At 34.8% G+C, this 21,292-nt stretch overlaps 1 protein-coding gene across 2 annotated transcripts; it reads right to left on the reverse strand.

Moving 5' to 3' along the window:
• Positions 1–13,259: 13,259 nt before the first annotated feature.
• Positions 13,260–21,069, reverse strand: LOC122521011 (putative inorganic phosphate cotransporter). 2 transcript variants are annotated; one of them, XM_043641388.1, is made up of 9 exons: positions 20,793–21,069; positions 20,443–20,589; positions 16,345–16,595; positions 15,980–16,225; positions 15,527–15,611; positions 15,206–15,423; positions 14,594–14,743; positions 14,362–14,494; positions 13,260–13,954 (listed from the first exon to the last, which is right to left on the reverse strand). In XM_043641388.1, exons 2-9 carry the CDS (start codon positions 20,462–20,464, stop codon positions 13,506–13,508), a joined length of 1,554 nt encoding a protein of 517 aa, XP_043497323.1. In that variant the 5' UTR covers positions 20,465–20,589; positions 20,793–21,069; the 3' UTR covers positions 13,260–13,505. The 2 variants fall into 2 exon arrangements, with proteins under 2 accessions (XP_043497323.1, XP_043497322.1); XM_043641387.1 differs by having other exon boundaries at positions 20,443–21,069.
• Positions 21,070–21,292: the final 223 nt, after the last annotated feature.

Consider the following 21,292-nt stretch of genomic DNA (forward strand, 5'->3'; position numbering starts at 1 on the left):
TTTTACGTACAGATGGAAAATTAGCCGGTACTGGGAGTAAATACGCGCGAAATTAAGTCGGTACTTAGTGAGTGGCAGCCTCAACTACGAGCGGTCAATAAAGTGTTAAGCTAAAACACTTTTTTAGTTAGATTTTCATTGATTTTCATAGATTTTCTTTAACTTGTTCGAGATTAGTTAATCCACGATAATAATACAATTATTCTAGATACCTGTGTGTAAATCAAATTATGATGGGGTAATTTGATATTGAAAAAGGTAGTTTTAAAGTGGGTGAAAGAAACGAAAGAGAGAGAGAGAAAGAAAGAAGGAAGGAAAAAAGGAAAAGAAAAAGAAAAATTGTCGTAACCGCGATAATTCGTTTGCGTAATGCCACACGACGGGTGATTCGTAAGCTCCGTTAGGTGCCATATGGCGCCAGCCAGGCAGCGAATCGGAACCTTCCTTTTGCGTTTGTTCGCCAGAAACCTCCTTTTCGTCCTCCCCCGCTTTCCTTCGAGAGAGCCAAACCTCTTTCTTCCTCTTCTTCCTTCTTGTCATTTATTTTCTTTTCTTTTCTTTTCTTTTCTCCAGTAATATCAGAGAGGGTTGAAGATGAGAGAAAAAGAAAGAAAGAAAGAAAGAAAAAGAATCGAACAAAATATGCATGCGTATTATTGGATTGGGGAAAAAAATATCTTCGAATTTGAATGCTAAAGTGAAACAAATGTTTGTTCATCCTAATATTTTACATGAAATTTATATTAAACCAAATTCGTGCTGTCTCGTTCGGCTACATTTTGTCTTTGTTAAAACCATGATTCTGTCAGTATAGAAAAACTTGATTTCATTGATTTTTCTAGTAATTGATTGATTGCTATGGTGCATCTTTAACATAAAAATTTTAAGATTTAATAAGTAATCAAATTTCCAAATATATCGAAATGCATCTTCTTTATTTACACTCATATATTAAAAAGCAATATTTTCTCGTAACTTTTTTTTCTTAATTACACAAATATCAGAGTTACAATCTAATATCAGAGAAAAATGCGAGAAAAACATTTTTTATTTCCCCGATCCAATTATATATAGGTGTAGATATACAAAATATGTACACCTATGTGCATACAAGTTCTCTTTCAAACGCTACCAAATGCTCCTTGTTTCAAGTTCGAGAAACATAAGAGAAATAAAATAAAAATAATAATAATAAAAAAACGGGGAGAGAGAGATGGAGATAGAAAAGAGTTTCAAATCACACGATGCAAAGGAGCAGGTGATTTGTACGAGGTACGTTTGGTTGTTAGAGTGGGCTATCAGCAAGAAGCAAAATTCAACTCACATGAGGGTCAGGTGTTCTTGTAGTTTTCAAAACGCGACCATATGATTCAGTTTGGTTTATGCGTCGTGTATTATCCCTCGTTATAATATTTCTATTGAATTAAAAACCATGATAAATATATATTATAGATGAACAAATTAACAAAAAAAATATATCTGTCATTTTATTTCTTTCTTATTTTTATTCTTTTTAATTCTTTTTTGAAATACAGATAAATTTAACCCTTTGCACTCGAGCGGCGCCTATACGGCGCCCGGTAGCCTATTTTAAGTGTCAACTCAACCAAAACTAATTACAGAGTGTAGTATTTATCAAAGTTTGTTTTTTTTTTCGACAAATAAATGAATAAACTGATGATATTTTTTTTATTATTATATATATTTTATATATTTTATATATATTTTTATTATTATATATTTATTATTTCTATACGCTTGTTTGTTCATAAATGTTTTTACAGTACCTGTATAATATGTCTACTTAATTTGATCGAAATCGTCTCGAGTGCAAAGGGTTAATATTATTTCATAATAATAATCAACTTAGATTATCTATCGATAAAGAAACATCGGAATTATTTGAAAAATCGATTAGAATGTTCAAATCTAAGATGTAGCAACGATTATATGAGATTCGAAGTGTACAATCGTTTCACTGCACATTAACGACCTTTATGAGAAACTTCAGCAATTTCTCTTGTAATTAGTCGGTGAAATATTACACCTTCGTAACCCCAATGACGATCGAGGGATATATTCCTCCCCCCCTCTCCCTCTATCCCTCTCTTTCTCTCTTTCTATACGTATATATGTATATATCGGTCTTGATTCTTCGGTGCAGCCTGTTAAAATCCGAATCACGTTCTCGTCAAGCGACGGATGTTTCCGGTGTTTAGGAGAATCATTTCGGGTTGAAGTACCACCACCACCACCTGCCGTCACTAATTGCCAGCATTTACGACGCCTCCTTCTCGATTTATTCGTTGATAATATTCCGCCCAGTGTTAGGAATCGTTAGTTTGATTATTTTTTATCATTTATAAAAGCTTACTCTTTTTTAACATCTAAATCTTTCAAGTTAGCATTCAGATTAATCTCTCTCTCTCTTTTATTTTTATGCAATCAATTGAAATTGTCATTTCTAAATATCGTCGTATAATTTAAAGCGTTGATTCAATTTCGTGAATGAATAATCGCGTATTAAAAAAAGAAAAAGAAGGAAGGAAGGAAGGAAGGAAAGATGAAAAGAAAAAAGAGATAAAAAAAGGACAGAGGACTGTCAGCAGCTGATACACCAAAAGCCAAAGGACTTACGTAGTCCATAAGGCCGCCATGTGGCTCGTTTATCGAACATTATGCTGTCACTTGGTGTATGTGTCTGTGTGTGTGTGTGTGCAGCAGCCTGACGTTGAGCATTTACGTAACCTTTTTCCACGTCTTCTTATCGCAAGCATGTATAATTCGCATCGTTTCGAACGAGTGAAATTAATCGATCGATCTTATTTTCGTATCACCAATTCGTACAAGATGAATTTTCTTTTAGCTTCGCGATAGCAGAAAGCTTTAATGAAAGGGAAAGGGAATAAAGGGAATAACGAAGGAGAGGAGAGAAGAGAAGAATGATTCGCACGATCGCAGCTGGCAGGTAGAAATTAAAAGAATTATTAGATGGCGGACACAAAAGAGGTAAGACACGATCAACGCGAAACAAAGACGTTGTTCGGGCCTGGCCTGGCCGGGCCGGGCCAAGGTAATTATTTTCAGCGGGTCATTTGTCGATACGTCCCTGACTCCTCGTCTCAATTCGCGATCATTAACATCTCTATCTGGTGATCTACGAGGAAGGGGCGGGCGGCCCTTGAAATTTCACCATCTACAATAACCCTAAAGCCCCATCGTCGGCGAGTTCCTCGTCGCGCGTCAGGTGCAAAGTTACTACGAAAGCTAAAATAGGGGGGACCTTTGCCACCCTATTACTCCCCTTCTAATTTTTTGTTTTTCTTTTTTTTTTTTTACTCGTGTAAGGGTATTATAGGATATCGTGATGTATATGTATATGTGAGTTTTGTGGCTTGGTGTGTATTATAGCACGCGCCGGAACCGGAAGCTGGGCGAGCACGCGACCAGAGTCGCGCTTCGTGTTCATACGTAGGACACGTATTCGTATTCGTATTCGTTGTCGTTTTCATCAGATGCCATCGGGCCAGGAAATTAGGGTGAAAAGATCGAGGGGAGAAAGATGGAATTTGCATTTACGAGCCTCCATGCCCGAATAAGACCAAACGTCTCTCGGTTATTTTTCCTTTATGCCGAATCTATAGGTTTATCCGTGACTTTCACCTTGATTCAAATTTACACCTGCGAATTCTTACAATACGAATTTTTCGTTAATTAACGACAATTTTGTGGAATATAATAATATGGATCCATTCGTACGCGATAGAAATATTTTTCGTTATGCGCAAAGCTTAGTTAATATTTCCAATTTACATTTTAACGAAACAATTAAATATTTACAATGTACCAATCTCCAATTTACACCATATACCACTAATCTGATCTAATTAATAATCTAATAATCTTTACGTATCCTATTGCTAATTATCTTACACACGTTAATCGATTATTTATTTATTTTTTTTTTTTTTTTTTTGTCACGTTATCGTTTTTTTCGTACGAACGACGATGATCTTCTTACCGTTTTCTCCATTCGTGTATTCGTTCTTTCATCATCGTTAAAAATGACCAAGGATGGACATTAGCAAATAGCTCAATAATTCCACGAATTCCGAGTAAAACCACGAAAGAAGCGTGATTTCTTTTTTTAACGATCTTTACGCAATAATATGCGTCTATTAGTTGGTCAGGAATGTAAGTATAATAAAAACGAACGTATAACCGACGTGTTTCTTTTCGAAATTCTATTGTAGATAGATATATATATATATATATATCTCATTATGGTGGATATAATCGAGGCCAAAAAAGGGAGAGTAACAATAGAATAGGAAGAAGTCGTTTATTCGTCCTTCGAATCACACGGTTCTTCAAATTATTTCTCTTTCGAAATCGACGAATTTATTCGCACGAGAAAACGATCCTATCCACACGAAAACACGCACACACACACATATATATGTAGAATTCATCCTTTCTACAGAATACTAAGTTGATCATGTACCATATGGTTATCTCGTAAGAGTTATTTTTGTGATCGTTAAGCATCAAAATGATGCAAAATGAAGAATATTGTCAGTGAACTATAAATTTCTTTTTTCTACATTCTACATTCTCATAATCATTGAATTGGTTCGAATAAAAAGAAATAAAATATTGTTCGCGCTTTCGAAAGAAATATAGAAATAAACGAAAATAAAGAAGAAGAAGAAGAAACATAAAAAACGAGGTATTCCCTTGCGCAATGTTCGGCTATAGGATGTTGAATTGAGCGAAGGGATCGTTCGGTTCCTCGTGTAAACACCTGTACCGTTAATAATCGGGAATTTCTGGTCGTTATCGAACGTCAGTGTGTCGAGTACAGTCGGCTTACATATTTGCCATTATTGCGTTACGCTGCATCGGCGGCGGTCTACCGATGATCGGCTCGTACAGGTGTTGCTTTTAATTTCAAGGAGACTCGCGGCTATCGTTTACACGGAAGAATTACATCTGTGTGTTGTTTCCTTCATATCCGCGTTGATTACATTCGATGCAACATTGTTACGCATCAAGAAATTAAATTCCTATTTGATTCTCTGTTTGGAATATCATTTCATTGTTTGTTGATAAACGTACCCCGTATTTATATATATGATTTAAATATTCAGAAAGGATATATATTCTATGGGGATATATATATTTTTGATTTGATATATTCAAACGATTCTCGATTTTCTTCGTTAAATATTTTCATGTAAAATCGTGGCATCTATTTTTGGTATAATTCTTTCTAACAAACGCATTGGCTGTTATTTAATGATCGAGTAAAACATTTATACGGGTCGGTTTACGATTCATCGTCTACTCGTGTTTTCCCATTTTACCACCTGACATTCTTACCGAAGCAAAAGACGACTCGTAATTCATGCAATGTGTTTTATTTCGCGAAACAGGTAATCCTAAGTAAAGAAAGAATATCTTTCATTGATAAAACACGTTCTCCATATCTAATCGTTTACGGAAGACAAAAATGCAATGCAAGTTTTTTTTTTTTGTCACGATCTCGAGAAATAAAAATACAACGACTGAACAATAAACATAAATTTCTTTGAAAAGACTTTTCACGCTTCCATGTATGTGAGATGCGAGCACCTCCAAGCCAAACACTTAAATAGGCATTCGTGAGAAGATTGAACGGTGGGCCTTGGATAGCTCAATGGGTTAAAAAGCAGTCTCCCGGAAAGCGGAATTCCAGGTTCGAGTCCCGGTCAGTCAGTCCAATTTTTTTCACGAATCTTACATGTATAAAAATACAATAATAACCAGATACACGGGAGTTTGTGTACGAATCGAATGGAAGTTTTGAAATCTCCAATCGCGATTATTGCAAAGGGTTGACTGGCTGAACAGAAGAAACAAATAAAAATTGGTGTAAAGCGGTTAGAACGGACATTGGAGTATCGTATCGTTCGATTAGTCGTAAATCCGTCTGGTAACAGACGCGAACCGAACTACTATTTCGTTTTAATGGCCGAACGATATTGCTTCGCGAACATCGACCGGATGTGGGTCAGATGTCATGTGGGCGACCCCTATACACGCTAGGCCAACGGTATTAACGCGACAGACGTACCACCGCATAACGCGTTACACGAATCAAGTTGACCCAACTCCTCCTCACACACACACACACACAACATATCCACTGTTATGTGAATTACAACTGGTAAGACTGCTGCTGCTGCTGCTGCTGCTGCTGTTGCTGTTGCTGTTGCTATTCTTGTTGGTGTTGTAGCCGCAGGTGAAGCAGATACATACACCTGGCGCGCGAACGGGCCCTTCTTAATTAATAAGAATCGCGTATCGTCTTCCTATCGGGTAGCCGATGCTCGAGCTTACTCGCGATTTCCGGCACGTTCGTTTTCGACCTCTTCGAAATGACTTTACGGTTTCCGACCGAATCGGCTACGCCTCGATGTCTTAATCGATATAAATCGACCCTATCTCGTTCTTTCCTTCCTTATTTCACTTCTTTTCCTTCTTCTTCTTCTTCTTCTTCTTCGATCTTATATATATATCCAAGGAGAAAATTCATCGGTTATTCCTGTCTCGATGAACGAGCAAATGTTTTACGATCCTCTACGGATATGAATAATGCTGCTGATGATGCAACCTTGCTAGCTAGCTAGCTAGCTAGCTAGCTTCGACGATGATAATCGTTTTACTTTTACTATGTGCAAGTGTAACACGTATGTAAGTAAGCGAATAGGTATGTATCTATCTATCTACGATTACGAGTCTGTAAAAATAATATATCGGCGCCAGAAGCTTATTATGCAAAGCCTATCGTCTACTTTTTATTAGTACCACAACTAGTGTAGGCGTTAAAAAAGTCCACGTTACCGGGAATTAGATTTTTTTCTGTTATTTTCTTTTTCATTTTCATATTCTCTTCTATATCTCACCTCGAATTGTCAAAGTGTAAATCTGTGTTTTAACAATGATCTCATTCGATGGATGTATTATATCCTCTATAAATTTTCAAAATCCTTGATAAATTGTTTCCAAGAGAGAAAAAGATCAGACAATTTCTGATTCCGCGTTATTACGCGGAAACCTCAAAAAAGGGTCCGTCGTTACACGGCTGGATACGGTTGGTGGAACTTACCGAGTCACGAAAACATTTCGTGACCCTCGTGGATCTCGAAATTAAAGCTAATCGTATAATAAATAAACGAGCCCGAGCGTAGAAGTTGCTTGCTTTGCACGAACAACAACAAATTTCGCGCAGGAGGCCGTGCTTCGGTAATTTTTATACGTGTTCCTCGCTCTACCTTTACGTCCAAATTATTTTTTTCCAATTTCTAATGTAATTTTACTAGTATTGTTTAAGTCAACGGATATAAAAAATAATTGAATTAATTTGAATTAGAAAAATAAGAAAAAAGAAATTTTATTGGACGGTCAATGTTGTAAGATAATATAAAAATAGCAAGGATAATTGCATAAATCGACTAAAATGAAATAACATTACGGAGATGAACGTAATTATTAATTAAATCGGAGTTAAGTATACCTATTACTCTCTTTTTCATTCTAATCCGTAATTATCATACTCTTTGTAACCCTTTCTTCTTCTTACGATACAACGCACCGTGTGCATCGATTGTTCGAACTTCTCCAATGAGAAGAAGAATACGAAGAAGATGAGGAGAAGATTCCTCCCAACGATCCCACGCTCCACGTACGTTATAAGTTCATCTCCGCCTCCTCTATCCAATTGCATCGATACCTACATAATGCACGAAGGATCGATATGCACTACGACCAAATCAAATCGATCTTAATACGATTCATTTCCCATTTATTTATCGATTCCTCTGTACATACATCTATGCGAACTTAATTGCAATATATATCAGTTGATATTTCAATTATCATAAAACGATAGCCCCTATTACAAATTTTCCCCATTAACGAAATCATTCGATAGGTAATACAAAGTGTGCTTTCAAATGAAAAAGCAAAACAATCTCTTTTTTTTTGCACCTCGAATTAGTGCGCCGAAATACGCGCTTGTATTTTGGGTTGCATATCATCAGGTGCACTTTTCAACCCTCGTACTTTCCGAGTCTCAATTTACTTGTAAATTTACAACAGTTTTTTAAACTTTTACATATAATCGATTCTCAAGAAAATATGACAAATTAATACCTCGTATAAACAAAAGGAAATATTATAGAAGTTGATAATTAAAAAATATATTTTTGTCGTGTATTTTAAATCTACTTAGAATATTATTTAAAAATCTCTGATACAAACACACGCACACACACAAACACGCATATTAGCAAGAGAAAATATCTTCCCCATACTTTGAACATCTTCTTCTTATTATTATTCTTATTTTTCTTCATTTTCTTCTTCTTCTTCTTGGGGTCTTCCTCCTTCCTGAAAGCTGGCGCGATGACGGCGTGTGCCCGCGGGGGTGTTCGAGTCGTGGATCGCGTGCACGAGTTGTGCTTCTTTCTGCAGGTGGAGAAGGACCTGGAAGGAAGAGCTGTTAGGGTTCCGAGAGACTTTACCACGATTCTCTTTCTCCCTCTTTTCGAAAAAGGCCCGAAGGGGCCCTGTCCTGATGGAAGAGTGCCGGCTAGCAACGCGGGTGTGCGGCTTAAACGTGGGCGGATCTGGATGCGCCTCGGGTGTTTCTCACCCGCATACCTGTTCTACGTACCTGCTCACCTTCCCCCTTCCCCCTTTTCCCTTCTCATTGCTTCTCGTCTTCCTTTTCTTCTTTCTTTCTTTCTTTCTTTCTTTTTGATTTTGCATCTCTCAAAGGCAATGCACTTTCCTCTTTTCTTTTTACTACACTAACGAGCACCGATGATACTCTTATATCGCAAATATCATTTTATTAAAACAGCTCCAATACCAATTACATTTCTCTCGTTTTATTGACAAGTGTTTTCAATAGGTCTTCGTGGCTCAAGTGGTAGAGCGTTCTTTCGGTATGCGAAAGATCCTGGGTTCGAATCCCCCCGGTCCTCTCGATTTTGTTAAACAATTGAAGCTAGAATTTATTAGGAGAGTTCTTCGAACGAACAAATGCGTCAAATAATTGACAAGTGTTCTTCCTATACTATAACTTTTTAAATAATTTGAGATTTCATTATTTTGAGGAATGAATAGTGCGTTGTTAGACAAAACAATAGCTGAAAATACGTGTAATAGTTTTATTTGCTTGTGGACCATCCTTCCATCGATCACAGGAATAGAGACAAAAATGAAAAAAAAGATGAAAAAAAAAAAAAGGAAAGAGTGGAAAGGTACAAAGGTACGGCGTTTTTCGACACGAACGAAGAAAGGGCTATCGGCGCATTCTCGGGAAATTACCGTCTAGAAAAGAGGCTCCGTTTACATGCTCGTGTCTCGAAATCGAAATTGAAGAAGAAGAAGAAGAAGACGACGAAGAGGAGGAAGAAGAAGACGAAGATGAAGAAGAAGAAGAAGAGGAGAGGAAGAGGACTGTTCGGAAGCAAGGAACGTTTTGTTCGGTGCCCGGAGGATATTCCCATGAATCGGGGGCGGTTGCCATAAGTAAACTGCTGCCGAGAGAAGAGATACTGTGTCGATGTGTTAGACTCTCCGACATTTTTCTTCGACCATTCTTTTCTCTTCTCCGCCATCAGCACCTTTCTCTTACTCGAGGATACTTTTAAATGTGCATGCGTGTCTTCTTCTTCTTCTTCTTCTTCTTTTACTCTCTCAAACACGTTATTAGGAGAACCCTTTAATAAACCGAGTAGGAACTTCTTCTTCTTCTTCTTCTTCTTCTTCTTCTCCTTCTTCTCGACTCTAGTTTCCGAGATTTTTTCTCGATGGTCCATGGTCATGTTTTCAAAGTCCATCTGACTTGAATCTTCCCATCCCATTTAAACACAATTCGTTAGCAATCGAGTCTTGAACGATGTTGCCATGGAAAGGATACTTACTCACTTACGTACTTACTTCAATACTTACATCGTAAGTAGTAGGCGATAATCACCATCAAATTCACGTTACTTCAAAGCGAAACTTGTTCTTTTATCTTTTTTTTCTTTTTTTTTTTCTTTTTTTTTTACATCATACTCGTTCACGTAAAGCCGTCATTAAATGCCGTAATTTCCCCGATGGCGACAACCGCCCGCAGAGTTAATTACACTTCAGGTAGTACTTAATTCGTTGCACAATGTCTGTATTCTTTTCTATACTCCGCGAAAGATATTTTGCACCTCTACGTTTCCAAGAAATCGGATAATATATATTATAAAAGATGAAGAGAAGAAATAAATTGAGATAAATCGTCGTCGTCGTCGTCGTCATCGTTCTCGTAGGATAGACGCAAGTAACCCGATAAAATGGCGTACGGTGAAAAACGTTTCGAAGGGTTTTGTTCGCGCGTTCGCGAACATTGTGCGATCAATTCGCGAACTCTAGAATCAGGGTGCAACACGAACAAGGAGGTTGTTCGAGCCCTCGGTCTCTGAGATTATATTTTTGTTTGTTTCTCATTCTCTTGTTTTACTCCTCTTTATACATCCATCCATCCATCCATCCCATACCTCGCGATCCTCTATAGTTTTCCATTTACATACGTGTATTATTCTGTTTCTCTTTAATTCTTCTTCGCATTCTCTCGAAAAGTAGAAGTATTTTTTTTCTTTCTTTTTTTTGTTTGTTCTTCTTTTAAAATGACAAATAAAAAATTTCAGATCTGTGTAGCAGAGTATTCTAATAAAAATACTAAAGCAAAATACGCGCGAAACCCTGACGGTCTAATGCAAAATAGTTGAAATCAATAAAAAAGAAAAGAGTAAGAGTATAGGTATACGTTTGACGTCGCTTACCATTCTCTCGGTCTTTATCTCTTTTCACCTTCATTGTCTCGTCCGCGAAATAGGCGACTCTGCGTCTAACATTCGGTGAATTTGAATAATAGGATTGTAGGAGGATAAGAAAGTTAAAGAAGACTTATATATCTAACGTGAGATCCAAGGTAGAATCTGATCGGACGGATAGGAAAACATAATGTTTGTCGATTCGTTGTCGATGATACGTAGACGCGTTTTTCACGAGAGCTTGCTTGGTATGGTGGGAACTTTGGTGCGTAATATTATCGACGAAAAGCATTTCCGACAATCGAGCCTCGTGGTAGCCCTGGAAAGATAGCATCGGATTATCATGCACGTGCATGTTGACAAAAGAAGTTTAGCTTGTAAAGCTGATTAAACCTTAGTTAATCACAAGGTAACAGGATAATATGAGATACGACGAAGTAACGGAACTCGAACGCGAGAAGAAACAGTGGTGTCGTTTAATTCCTCGCATTTCTGTTAGCCGGGCAAAAGTTTCTTCGAGCGGGCGGTCCCGCGCGGCAAACTCGAGCCAACTCTTGCTCCTTTAACTTCATGCTATCCGCGTAATCTCGACATAACAATTGAATTCAGTACTGCAGTCCACGAATTCCAGGCATTCCTGTAATCGTCTCTCGACATGATGCAGGATGCTTATTCCTTCTCGTCCTTCTCGTTTGTCTCTTCCGCGTCTCATCCTTTCCTTTTTTTTCTTTCTTATAAAAAGGGAAGGAAGATACGCGTCATTTATTTGAAGAAATGCCTTTGATATAGTTTATATATGTGAAATCATCCAAAAAAAGGAAAAAAAGGAAATTTATTAAGTAATTATATACGCAACATATATGTATTACTTGGTAGTTTATTGTATTTCTTGTAAATTAACGTATTTAGAAAATATATATTTAACGAGACGCTCCTGGAGTCTTGATCGAGATGAAATAATTAAACGCGGATATTATAAGAGAGCAGCAATCTAATTACTTGCACTACTATCCGCGTTTCGATACATTTCTTTCTCTTTTTCATTTTCATTATCTCGTTATTACTACGTTAATTAAACTTCAACAATTTATCTCGAAGAAAAATAGAAGTAATAGATACAAAATCTTTCTAATACCAAACTATTATATATCGATAAAATTATAAAAACGAACATTACAAATTTGTACAAATCGATTGAATAATACTATCCATACGTTATACATTATAAACATACGCTAGAGAAGAAATACATGTAAAAAATATAAATCGTATATATAAATGAAAAGAGATGTGAACAATTTTCTATTACAATCTATATAAAAATATTACTTAAATCGAGCATGCGAATGTTTCTTCTTCCTTTAATGAATATTTGAACGTAAGTTTAGGATAAATAAAGAAGGTTTCGCGCGCGTTACGTACGATAGAGAGGGGGAAAGGAATGGGATCGTGAGTGGTGGTGGTGGTCACGTGGGGTGATAGTGGTAGTCACGTGGGGCGGTAGTGGTGGTCACGTGGGGCGGTAGTGGTGGTAGTGGTGGTCACGTGGGGTGGTGGAAGCGGTAAAGTGGGGGAGTACGCGCTGGCTCACTCGCGTCGGTGCGTTTGATGGCTCGCGCAGAAAATGGCGGAGGGGAGGAATTATCGCGGAGAGCGGGAAATGATCATCTCACACAATCACTCAGGGTGGCGCTGTTTAACTCCTCGGATTTCTACTTTCCTGGCACATCGGTGGAGCGCCGCAGCGCCACGCGTCACGGCGAGCACCACCGCAACGCAGGGCGCCCTTACGCCGGACACCGCGACGCACTTGCGCTACCAGAGGACTACAGTGCACGTCTTCTTCCTCTCTTCTAACCTCTTCTCTCTTCTCCACCTCCTGCTCATTCGTTCACGAAAGGATAGACGCAATCCAGGAACCCGAGAAACGAGAGGATGCGCCAAACGAATTAAATAAAATAGAGCAGAAGAATATTTTTTTTTTTACAAATATTTAGTATAAGGATGCTTGCTTTGTTATTTATATTGGAGATCTCTCTCTCTTTTCCACTCTAAATTTCTTTTGTTAAAATGTTATAAGTATTGAACGTAAATTGGTAATACCAGCGCCACTTCTCTTTAGATTTTACTAATATTTTTGTAGTCTTCGTTTTCGGTCGATAACGTATCATCCGATGGACTACTACAAATGATAACAGATGCCTACCTTATCGACGATTCTCGTAATATCTCGCTCTTTCTAGAATTCTATCTTGTATTTATGAAAATGTTATCTATCATTCTTGATAAATATTTCGTCTATAATGATTCTTAAATATTACAAATTTCTCTTCTTATATTTATCATTACTTTGTACATATATAAATTTATACGGCAATATAATTGAAATACAATTCCTTAGGTTTTTATAATAGTTCATCATATATTGTCTAACAATATTAAAATTACATCACCTTTATTTTTCGAATTCGTTTAAAATCGTAACGTACTATTCAGTGTCAATAGAAGATAATACACTGGGTATATATACAAAGCTATTTTTTCTTAACTTTTAAATAACCTGTCGTATGTTAACTCACGATTAATGTCAGTCGATAATTTGAGATTCTTTGGAAATGTACGGATTTGAATTATCCTTTAATTTTACGAAAGCGTTTTATTATTCAATGGTTCAGTGATTTCAGCGTCATCGTTGCTTTCTAAATTAGTCTTATTTTTTTCATAACTCTTGATATCCGGATAATTCCATTTTTGTAATTTTCCCGTGCCAAGGAATGCGAAGGCAAAAGCACCTGTACAGTAAGTACCAGCGAGAATCCAAAATATTTTTCTCCATTGTTCATACGTTTGATTCTGATAGGTAATTGTACCAACTATGAAGCTACTAAGAAAACCACCAAACGAGCTAATTGTATTGGCGATACCAAAAATCGTTCCGGAAAAATTGGGCGCGATGTCAAGACCGTTGCCAAGATAACCAGCTGTCACAGCACCGTTTATCGTCAAAGCAACCGTAAAAATGGCAACGGACGTCATGGGATCACGACCAAGGTATGCTTGAACTATCATAAGGAGTCCTGGACTCAATACGGCTGAAAAATATATATTTCATTATTAATATAGATATTTATTCCATAATATTTAATAGGCAATATTTATCATTTTATTTTCCTATTTATATTTTCAATATATGTAAATAACGTATATAATTGTTTCATAAAAACCTAAGAAATTAATTTATCAAATTCAACGGTTCGTGACAAATTAAACCGCTTCGAATTGTAAATATAAACAAATAGTTTTTTTAATTTATCATTGAAAGTACGAAATTATTATTCGAACTACCTAATACATTAGAACTGAATATTATTATATTACATATAATAAAACATATTGAAAAAATATGTATATATGTATAATATATTTTAATGTTTCTGAACAAATGAGTAATAATTTCGAAAAAGAGAAAATAGCTTAAAATAAATATAAAAATACGTACCAAAAGTAGTAAAAATTTTTCGTATCGCAGTAACCGATAGTTTGTTCGTGCGACGAAGATAATCGGCCAATGTTGCGGTTGTCAAAGCAAAAATGTATTTACCAAGATAAGGCAACGAAGACAATATTCCATTCTATAGAAAACGATTAGAAGGATAGAAAAATCTGAAATTATTCTTCGTTACATTTAATTATATTTCAATTTATGACTTATAATTGTTGATATAACTCACCTCTTTGATATTAAAATTTAATATATATTTCATGTAAGTAGGTAATTGATTGACCACAGTGAAATATCCGAAAACGCTACATCCGTGCGTTATTAGAATTGCCCAAACGGGTAACGAGGTGAAAATTGATTTCCACGGTACTGGAAAATGCTAATAACAATTGCAAAATGCATATTATTAATAGTAACATCACAAGATTTAAATTTATCACGTTCGTTAAAGATATGTTAAATAATTCATATTGTACGACTAACAGATAGATAATTTAACGATAATTACAGATAATAATTCATAGAAAATTATAATATAGAGATAACTATATTAATTAATTCTAACTATAATTAATAATAATATTATAAATAAATATAAATTTAAAGAGGATAAGGGTGAGGAAAAAAGAGAAGACAAATAATTCATTTCAAAAGTGTGTCAAGCGTGAAATTAAAAGTTAAATCATTCGAAAGATCGATCGCGTGTAAACACAAGAGCACGATTAAGAGAAGGAAGCTCTTTTTCAATTCGTTAGGATGGACTCGGTTTGATTTAATTAAACGCGCAAAGATCTTTTTCTATTTTCTTTTTTTTTTTATCTCTCTCTCTCTCTTTACGTACCTTGGTGGACGAGGTCGTTCCTATGGATTCTTCGATGTAGTTTCGTTCTTCAACGGAAATACGTGGGTGTTGCGAGGGTGAATCATAGACGAAATAGAACCACGCGATACTCCATGTCAATCCGACCATTCCCGTTACGTAGAAAACAGATTCCCATCCGAGAGAGGCAATGAGGAAACCGCAAATTGGCAACGTGATCGCTGCACCCAACGAGGATGCTACAAGAAAATATGTAAATTGAATTACGTACTTCCTTTCGATACTTCTCTCTCTCTCTCTCTCTCTATCTTTGAATTGATGTAAACACAACATGAAATTTACCCATCATATTAGATACGAATTTGCTACGTTCATTCGGTGGAATCCATCGAGCAGTCATAGGTTGAATTGCAGGCCAAGTAGCTCCCTGAATTATAAAATCAAATGATCCAATAAAATTTCTATCAAAGAAATATATATAGGCATATATAAAATAACCGTTTATTATTTATTGAAACTGATATATAAATCCAAATATGAAAGAAAGTTAATGTAGGATTCGTGAAAAAATTAGGCCGTTGGATTGACTGGACCGGGATTCGAACCCGGATCTTCCGCTTTCCTATTCCGGGTGACTGCTCTTTACCCATTGAGCTATCCAGGGCCCACCGTCCAATCTCTTCACGAATGCCTATTTAAGTTGTAATCGAATTTTGTTGATTTTGAACTTAAACCATTTTCAAAATAAGCGATTAATATATAATAAAAGAATGATTGCAAAGAGAGAGTACCTACCAGCATAAAGCCAAGAGCAATTCTTAGAATTGCAACAGCAATATATCCGAAAGTCGCAAAAAGTGGTGTTAGAAGAGTAATAGCGCTAGATCCTAGCATACTATAACCAAATACTCTTCTGGTCCCAATAATTTCGGCCATTCTACCTCCAGGTATTTCCGTGCAAATGTAACCCCAATAGAAACTTCCTAAAATCAGATTGACCTCGTATTCATTCCACGGATACCTGGTTTGTTCGAGCTCCTCCTACAAAAGGAATAATCGATGGATCTTTGAGAAATGTATTTTTTTTCCTTTTCACAATTGATCTATAGGTTTTTTTTTCCTCTGTAAAGTAAAAAAAGAAAAAAAAAGAAAAAACGTACGTGTCCAGTTGAGGTAAAAGTCGACCCATTTATCCCTTCGTTACCAATTTGTATCGTCCTCTTTATCGTTTCATCCGTTATCGTTCTATTGTCAATTGGAATGATCTCGTGCGAATTATTGGAATGTGAATACTTATTATACGGCATTACCATCGATACGATGGCTATCGTTAAATTTACGCGCAGCATATAATTCAACATGAAACCAAGTATCACCATAATGTTCAGTACCTGGAGACAGCTTATTCTATCTGAAAATTCGATAATACGAATCATTCGTTATTGAAAACAAAAGAAACAAACAAACAAACAAAATACACGTAAGTATTTCTACGAAGTAAACAACTTTTAACGAGCACGTAATATCCCAAATATCGCTTTTATTTTTTTTTCAATATAATTTTGGATATTTCTTGAAAAAGGGGGAACAAAGTATTCAATTATTTGAATCAATTGTTTACCGGAACACATGATCTGTTGCAATTACGTGTACCTTTACCTTGGTGTGTGTGAGAGAGAGAGAAGATAATGAGGGAAAGGAGGAGGAACAGGGGGTTGAGGTGGGGTATGGGGAAAATCAACGACAAATGGTGATGACAAACGCGCGTTCGCAAAGATCAAAGTCTATAAGCAATTTTTACGTAATGTAATCGCGTTAACGCACACGTGTATGTGTTACAGTGCATACGCAATGTTATGCATGTACATGTTTACATATTTTTCTGAAAAATTATATTTTTATAGTCTATCAAGGCCGAAAACGAGTCGACCAAGAATTACATTTTTATTGGTAGAACAAAAACGAAAATAATAACCAGATTCCATGACCTTTTTCATCTTTCTACATTGAACTTTGAACTGTCTCTCTCTTTCTCTGATCTTTCGAAATGGAAAAAGAAAAAAGAAAAATAAAAACCAAAGGGAAGAATTAAAAACGTTCATAAGTAGAATAAATAAATTCGAAGAAATCTTAGGTTCTTTTTTATTAATTTTTTTCTTTTTTTTTTATAATTTTTTATCGCCTATATAACTTTGCCTATAACTTTGTCGATCGTTAAATCGCGCGTTCTTTGAAGTAATACAAGGATCTCTTTGTTAAAATATAAAAAGAAGAAGAAGAAGAAAAAGATCGTCGAGAGATGTTAGTTTATGAAAAATTAAATATTAAATCACCGTAGAATATTATAAAAGATCGTTTGTACTCCTGTATGATTGTTAAGTTTCGAACAATTAATCTTCAATCGTTATTACTTATTACGCAAACTCTATCTACGTAACGCAATGATTTTCTTCTCCTCTGATTAAAAATACGATTTAAAAAATTTTGATTGATCGGCATTAGATTATTATTAATAACCGATTTAACAATTTGCATCGTACGTACGAACGATGAATTACGGAGGATTAAATGAAAGGGATTGGCAAAGATTAGATGACAATTTTTTTTTAATTTTTTTAGATTGAATAAACTCGATCGTTTAAATCCAATCGATTGACTTAAAAAAAAAAAAAAATAAAAAGGCTCGTTTTATTAATCACGAGAAGAAGAAATAAGGAGGATGATAACGAGGAGGAGGGGGGGTGGAGGGGGAGGAGGATGGGAATCCTCTTATCTGTATTACGTTTATTATGCGTCATGAGAAAACGGTTTATTAAACATTGAATAATGCGAGAAGTGAGGAGAGTAAGCCGGATGTCCATGAACGTTAAACGAACTTATCAACGTGCCTATTTCGTTCTAGTTTCACGTGTTAGTCCGACGCAAGGGAAATCCATTACTACACACGCATATCTATTATAAGTGTATTACGCGTAGTTCTAACTCGCGTGATGATACAGTTCGTGACTTAGAATATTATTAGATTTAGCAATGATTCGTAGTTTCACCCTTTTCACTCATAAATTATAATCGCATTTTATCTACCCACTTGTGTAATTTTTGTTGTTTTGTTATATATGTTACCGATAAAGTACGAAATACGTTCTACGGAATGACTAGGAAAAGTATGTAATCGTTTATAATAACATATTTGAATTGGAGAGTGTCAAGATTTACATAAAAGTTTGTCAACAAGCACCGAAGACGTCAGTGAAAACCGAATATTTAGGTTTATTATTGTACATTTATATTTTGGACGTACACCAAACAACCATGCGAATCTTGACATTATTCAACTTCGTTCTTTAATGGTAACATATATTTATATATGCAGTTATCATTTATATATGCAGTTATCATTTATTTTTATTTTAGTTAGTTTTTTTATTTTATATTAATTAATTATGATATATTGATTTGATTTATTTATTATTGATTTATTTTATTTTCTTTTTATTTTATTTATTATTCATTTATTTATTTTTTGTTTTTATTTATTTTTTATTTTAGTTATTATTATTATTATTATTATTTTTTATTATTAGTGATCATTTAACGATTAAATTTTTCTCAATTATTGAATATTCATCTTTCGTTTGTTTTACGTATCTTTATTATGCCTATATAGTAGTTTCCCTTGTAAAAGCTTTCTCATAAAATTATTTTTAAAGTCAAGAACAAGATTTATTGTAAAAACAATAGGAAATGACAATATAAACGTTCGAGCAAAATGTTTACGCGTAGAAAGATATTAACAAAGAATTACTTCGTATTATATCCTCTAAAAATTTGTAAATGAAAATAATTATATTATGAAATGAGAATTTAAGAGCCCCTCGAGAATATTTTTTTTTTTTTTTTTTAATAAGACCGAGTTTGAACGAAAATAAAATACTTTTAACGTTAGGTTGAAAAAAAGTAATTTAAAATAAATTAAATAATTTAAATAAATTAAATAAAATATTTAAAAAAATCAATTATATCTAAATTAAGTTAACAAGTCAGATTTAAAAAAAAAAATAAATAAAAAAAAAAGAAATATTTAGAATAATATTCGATAAAAGTATTGTTTTTTATTCCCACAAAAATATATAAAAATTCCCACAAAAATATAATATTATATCTTATATTCGATAAAAGTATAGAATTTTTTTTCAAATTCTTTTATTCGACATAATCTATCGTAGAATTAACCTTAACCCAGAACTTGGACTAGTGCAAATTTTCAAGCATCTATTTGCGTTTTCTCTTTGCCTCTGACGAAACGAAAAGAGAGACACGCGCTGCCGAAATAGAAATTAACGTCGGATTTAAAAACAAAACGTACACAGTATATAAACTAACGCGTGGATTCCGTCGCGACATTATCTTTAGTCGTGTTTGTTAGTTTGTTAATTAGGGTCAAGCTATTAAAAAGATCGCAATAATCTTATTTTATCTAACGCTCGAAACAACTTCGAAACTTTCGAACTATGTCTTTTTCTATGTTCATTCTATTCTATTCTATTCTATTTTATTCTATTCTATTTGATTTGATTTTCTTCTGTTCTATTTTTCATTTTCATTTCTCTTAACTCATCAATCATTGCGATTATAGATAGCATTTAACATCTGTCTAACGTCTTAACGATTTTTTCTTCGAATAAAATATTTCCCTAAAATATTCCACTACTCTTTATACGAGAGAAACGAGTTCGTTGAACTCTGCCCGAAATCTATGATCGGGAAGAATATTCGTCGGTTTCTTCTTTTCCTTTTTTTTTTTATTGACACAAATAATTTCGACCGATAGGAATCGTAATTTTTCAAGAAAAAGAAAAAAAAAATGTTTATTTTTATCGAGACACAATATATTATCTCGAAACTTCGATTTTATCAAATTGTTAAACATTTTGGATGTATTCTAATTATTATTTTGTAAAAATAAACTTTGAAATATGACCGTGCGATAATTTTTACGGAAGTTTGTATGACTCGACTAATTTTGCAAATAATTATTAATACAATTATTTATGACAATGAAGTTTGAAGTTTGATAATTTAGAAGGTTACGTTAATGTATTACTCATACTTTTCGCGTGGGTTTTAGACGGTAAGAAAGATAGGTGGTAGGATAGGGGAAATAGGGTTTAGAGAAAGTATAGCATAAGGATACGAATGTGAAAACTAAATTGATAAATAATGTTAAATGAAAAAATATGATTATACATTGTACTTACTCATATTAAAATTGCAAGTCATTTTCGTCCCTTCGTCTAAGATTTTTATCACAAAATTAATAATAACGATCTTCGTTAAAAATATTGAATTGAAAATAATCGAATACTGCGTAAAGGTAGAATCCGTGAAAAAACGATAAAGGAATACTTAAATCAAACGAAAACAGAATTATAAGCCGAGTAGTTTCAAAAATTGTATTAAACTAACGATAGAATTAATAGAAAAAAAGAAAAAAAAAGAAATAAACGGAATTAAAAAAAAAAAAAAAAAGAAACGAAATAAATAGAAAAATGAGAGGAAGAATCGAATTGAATCGAAAAATTAATCGGAGAATAACGATGATAATTACGCAAGTATCACACAAACACACACACACGCACACACTGGCGAGATAGAATCGGTTAAATCTAGTTTTCTTGTTCGGCACTGTGTGTTGCCAAAAGTTCTTTTTTTGTGTTCGAGATCAACCAACAAAATCACTCTTTATCTCAATCTCTTTCTCAAATAATCCGCGCGTTGTGCAGATAGATAAACTCCTCTTATGTTCTCTGTTTGAAAAATCGTAGGAAAAGAAGAGTTCGGAAGCCGGTCGCGTAGCAGTTTGCCGGCGTAATGTTTACGACACGATACGATTTATAGTGGCTTTCTGTTTATAAATTCACCTCCTGCCCCCTCCCGCCAGCATCCTCACTCCTGCTGCTGGCGGCTGTCCTCTTCTTCTGCTTCTTTTCGGAGTTTTTGTCCTTCTCTTCGGCCATCATTACTCCTCCTACCTATTTCTCATCGTCATTCGTTGAATCGTTTATGTCGGACACCAACATATAAAAGTGTCTACAGATATACTAATTA

This window comes from Polistes fuscatus, unplaced genomic scaffold, assembly GCF_010416935.1.
Source record: "Polistes fuscatus isolate 324 unplaced genomic scaffold, CU_Pfus_HIC Scaffold4, whole genome shotgun sequence".
NCBI classification, from domain to species: Eukaryota; Metazoa; Arthropoda; class Insecta; order Hymenoptera; family Vespidae; genus Polistes; species Polistes fuscatus.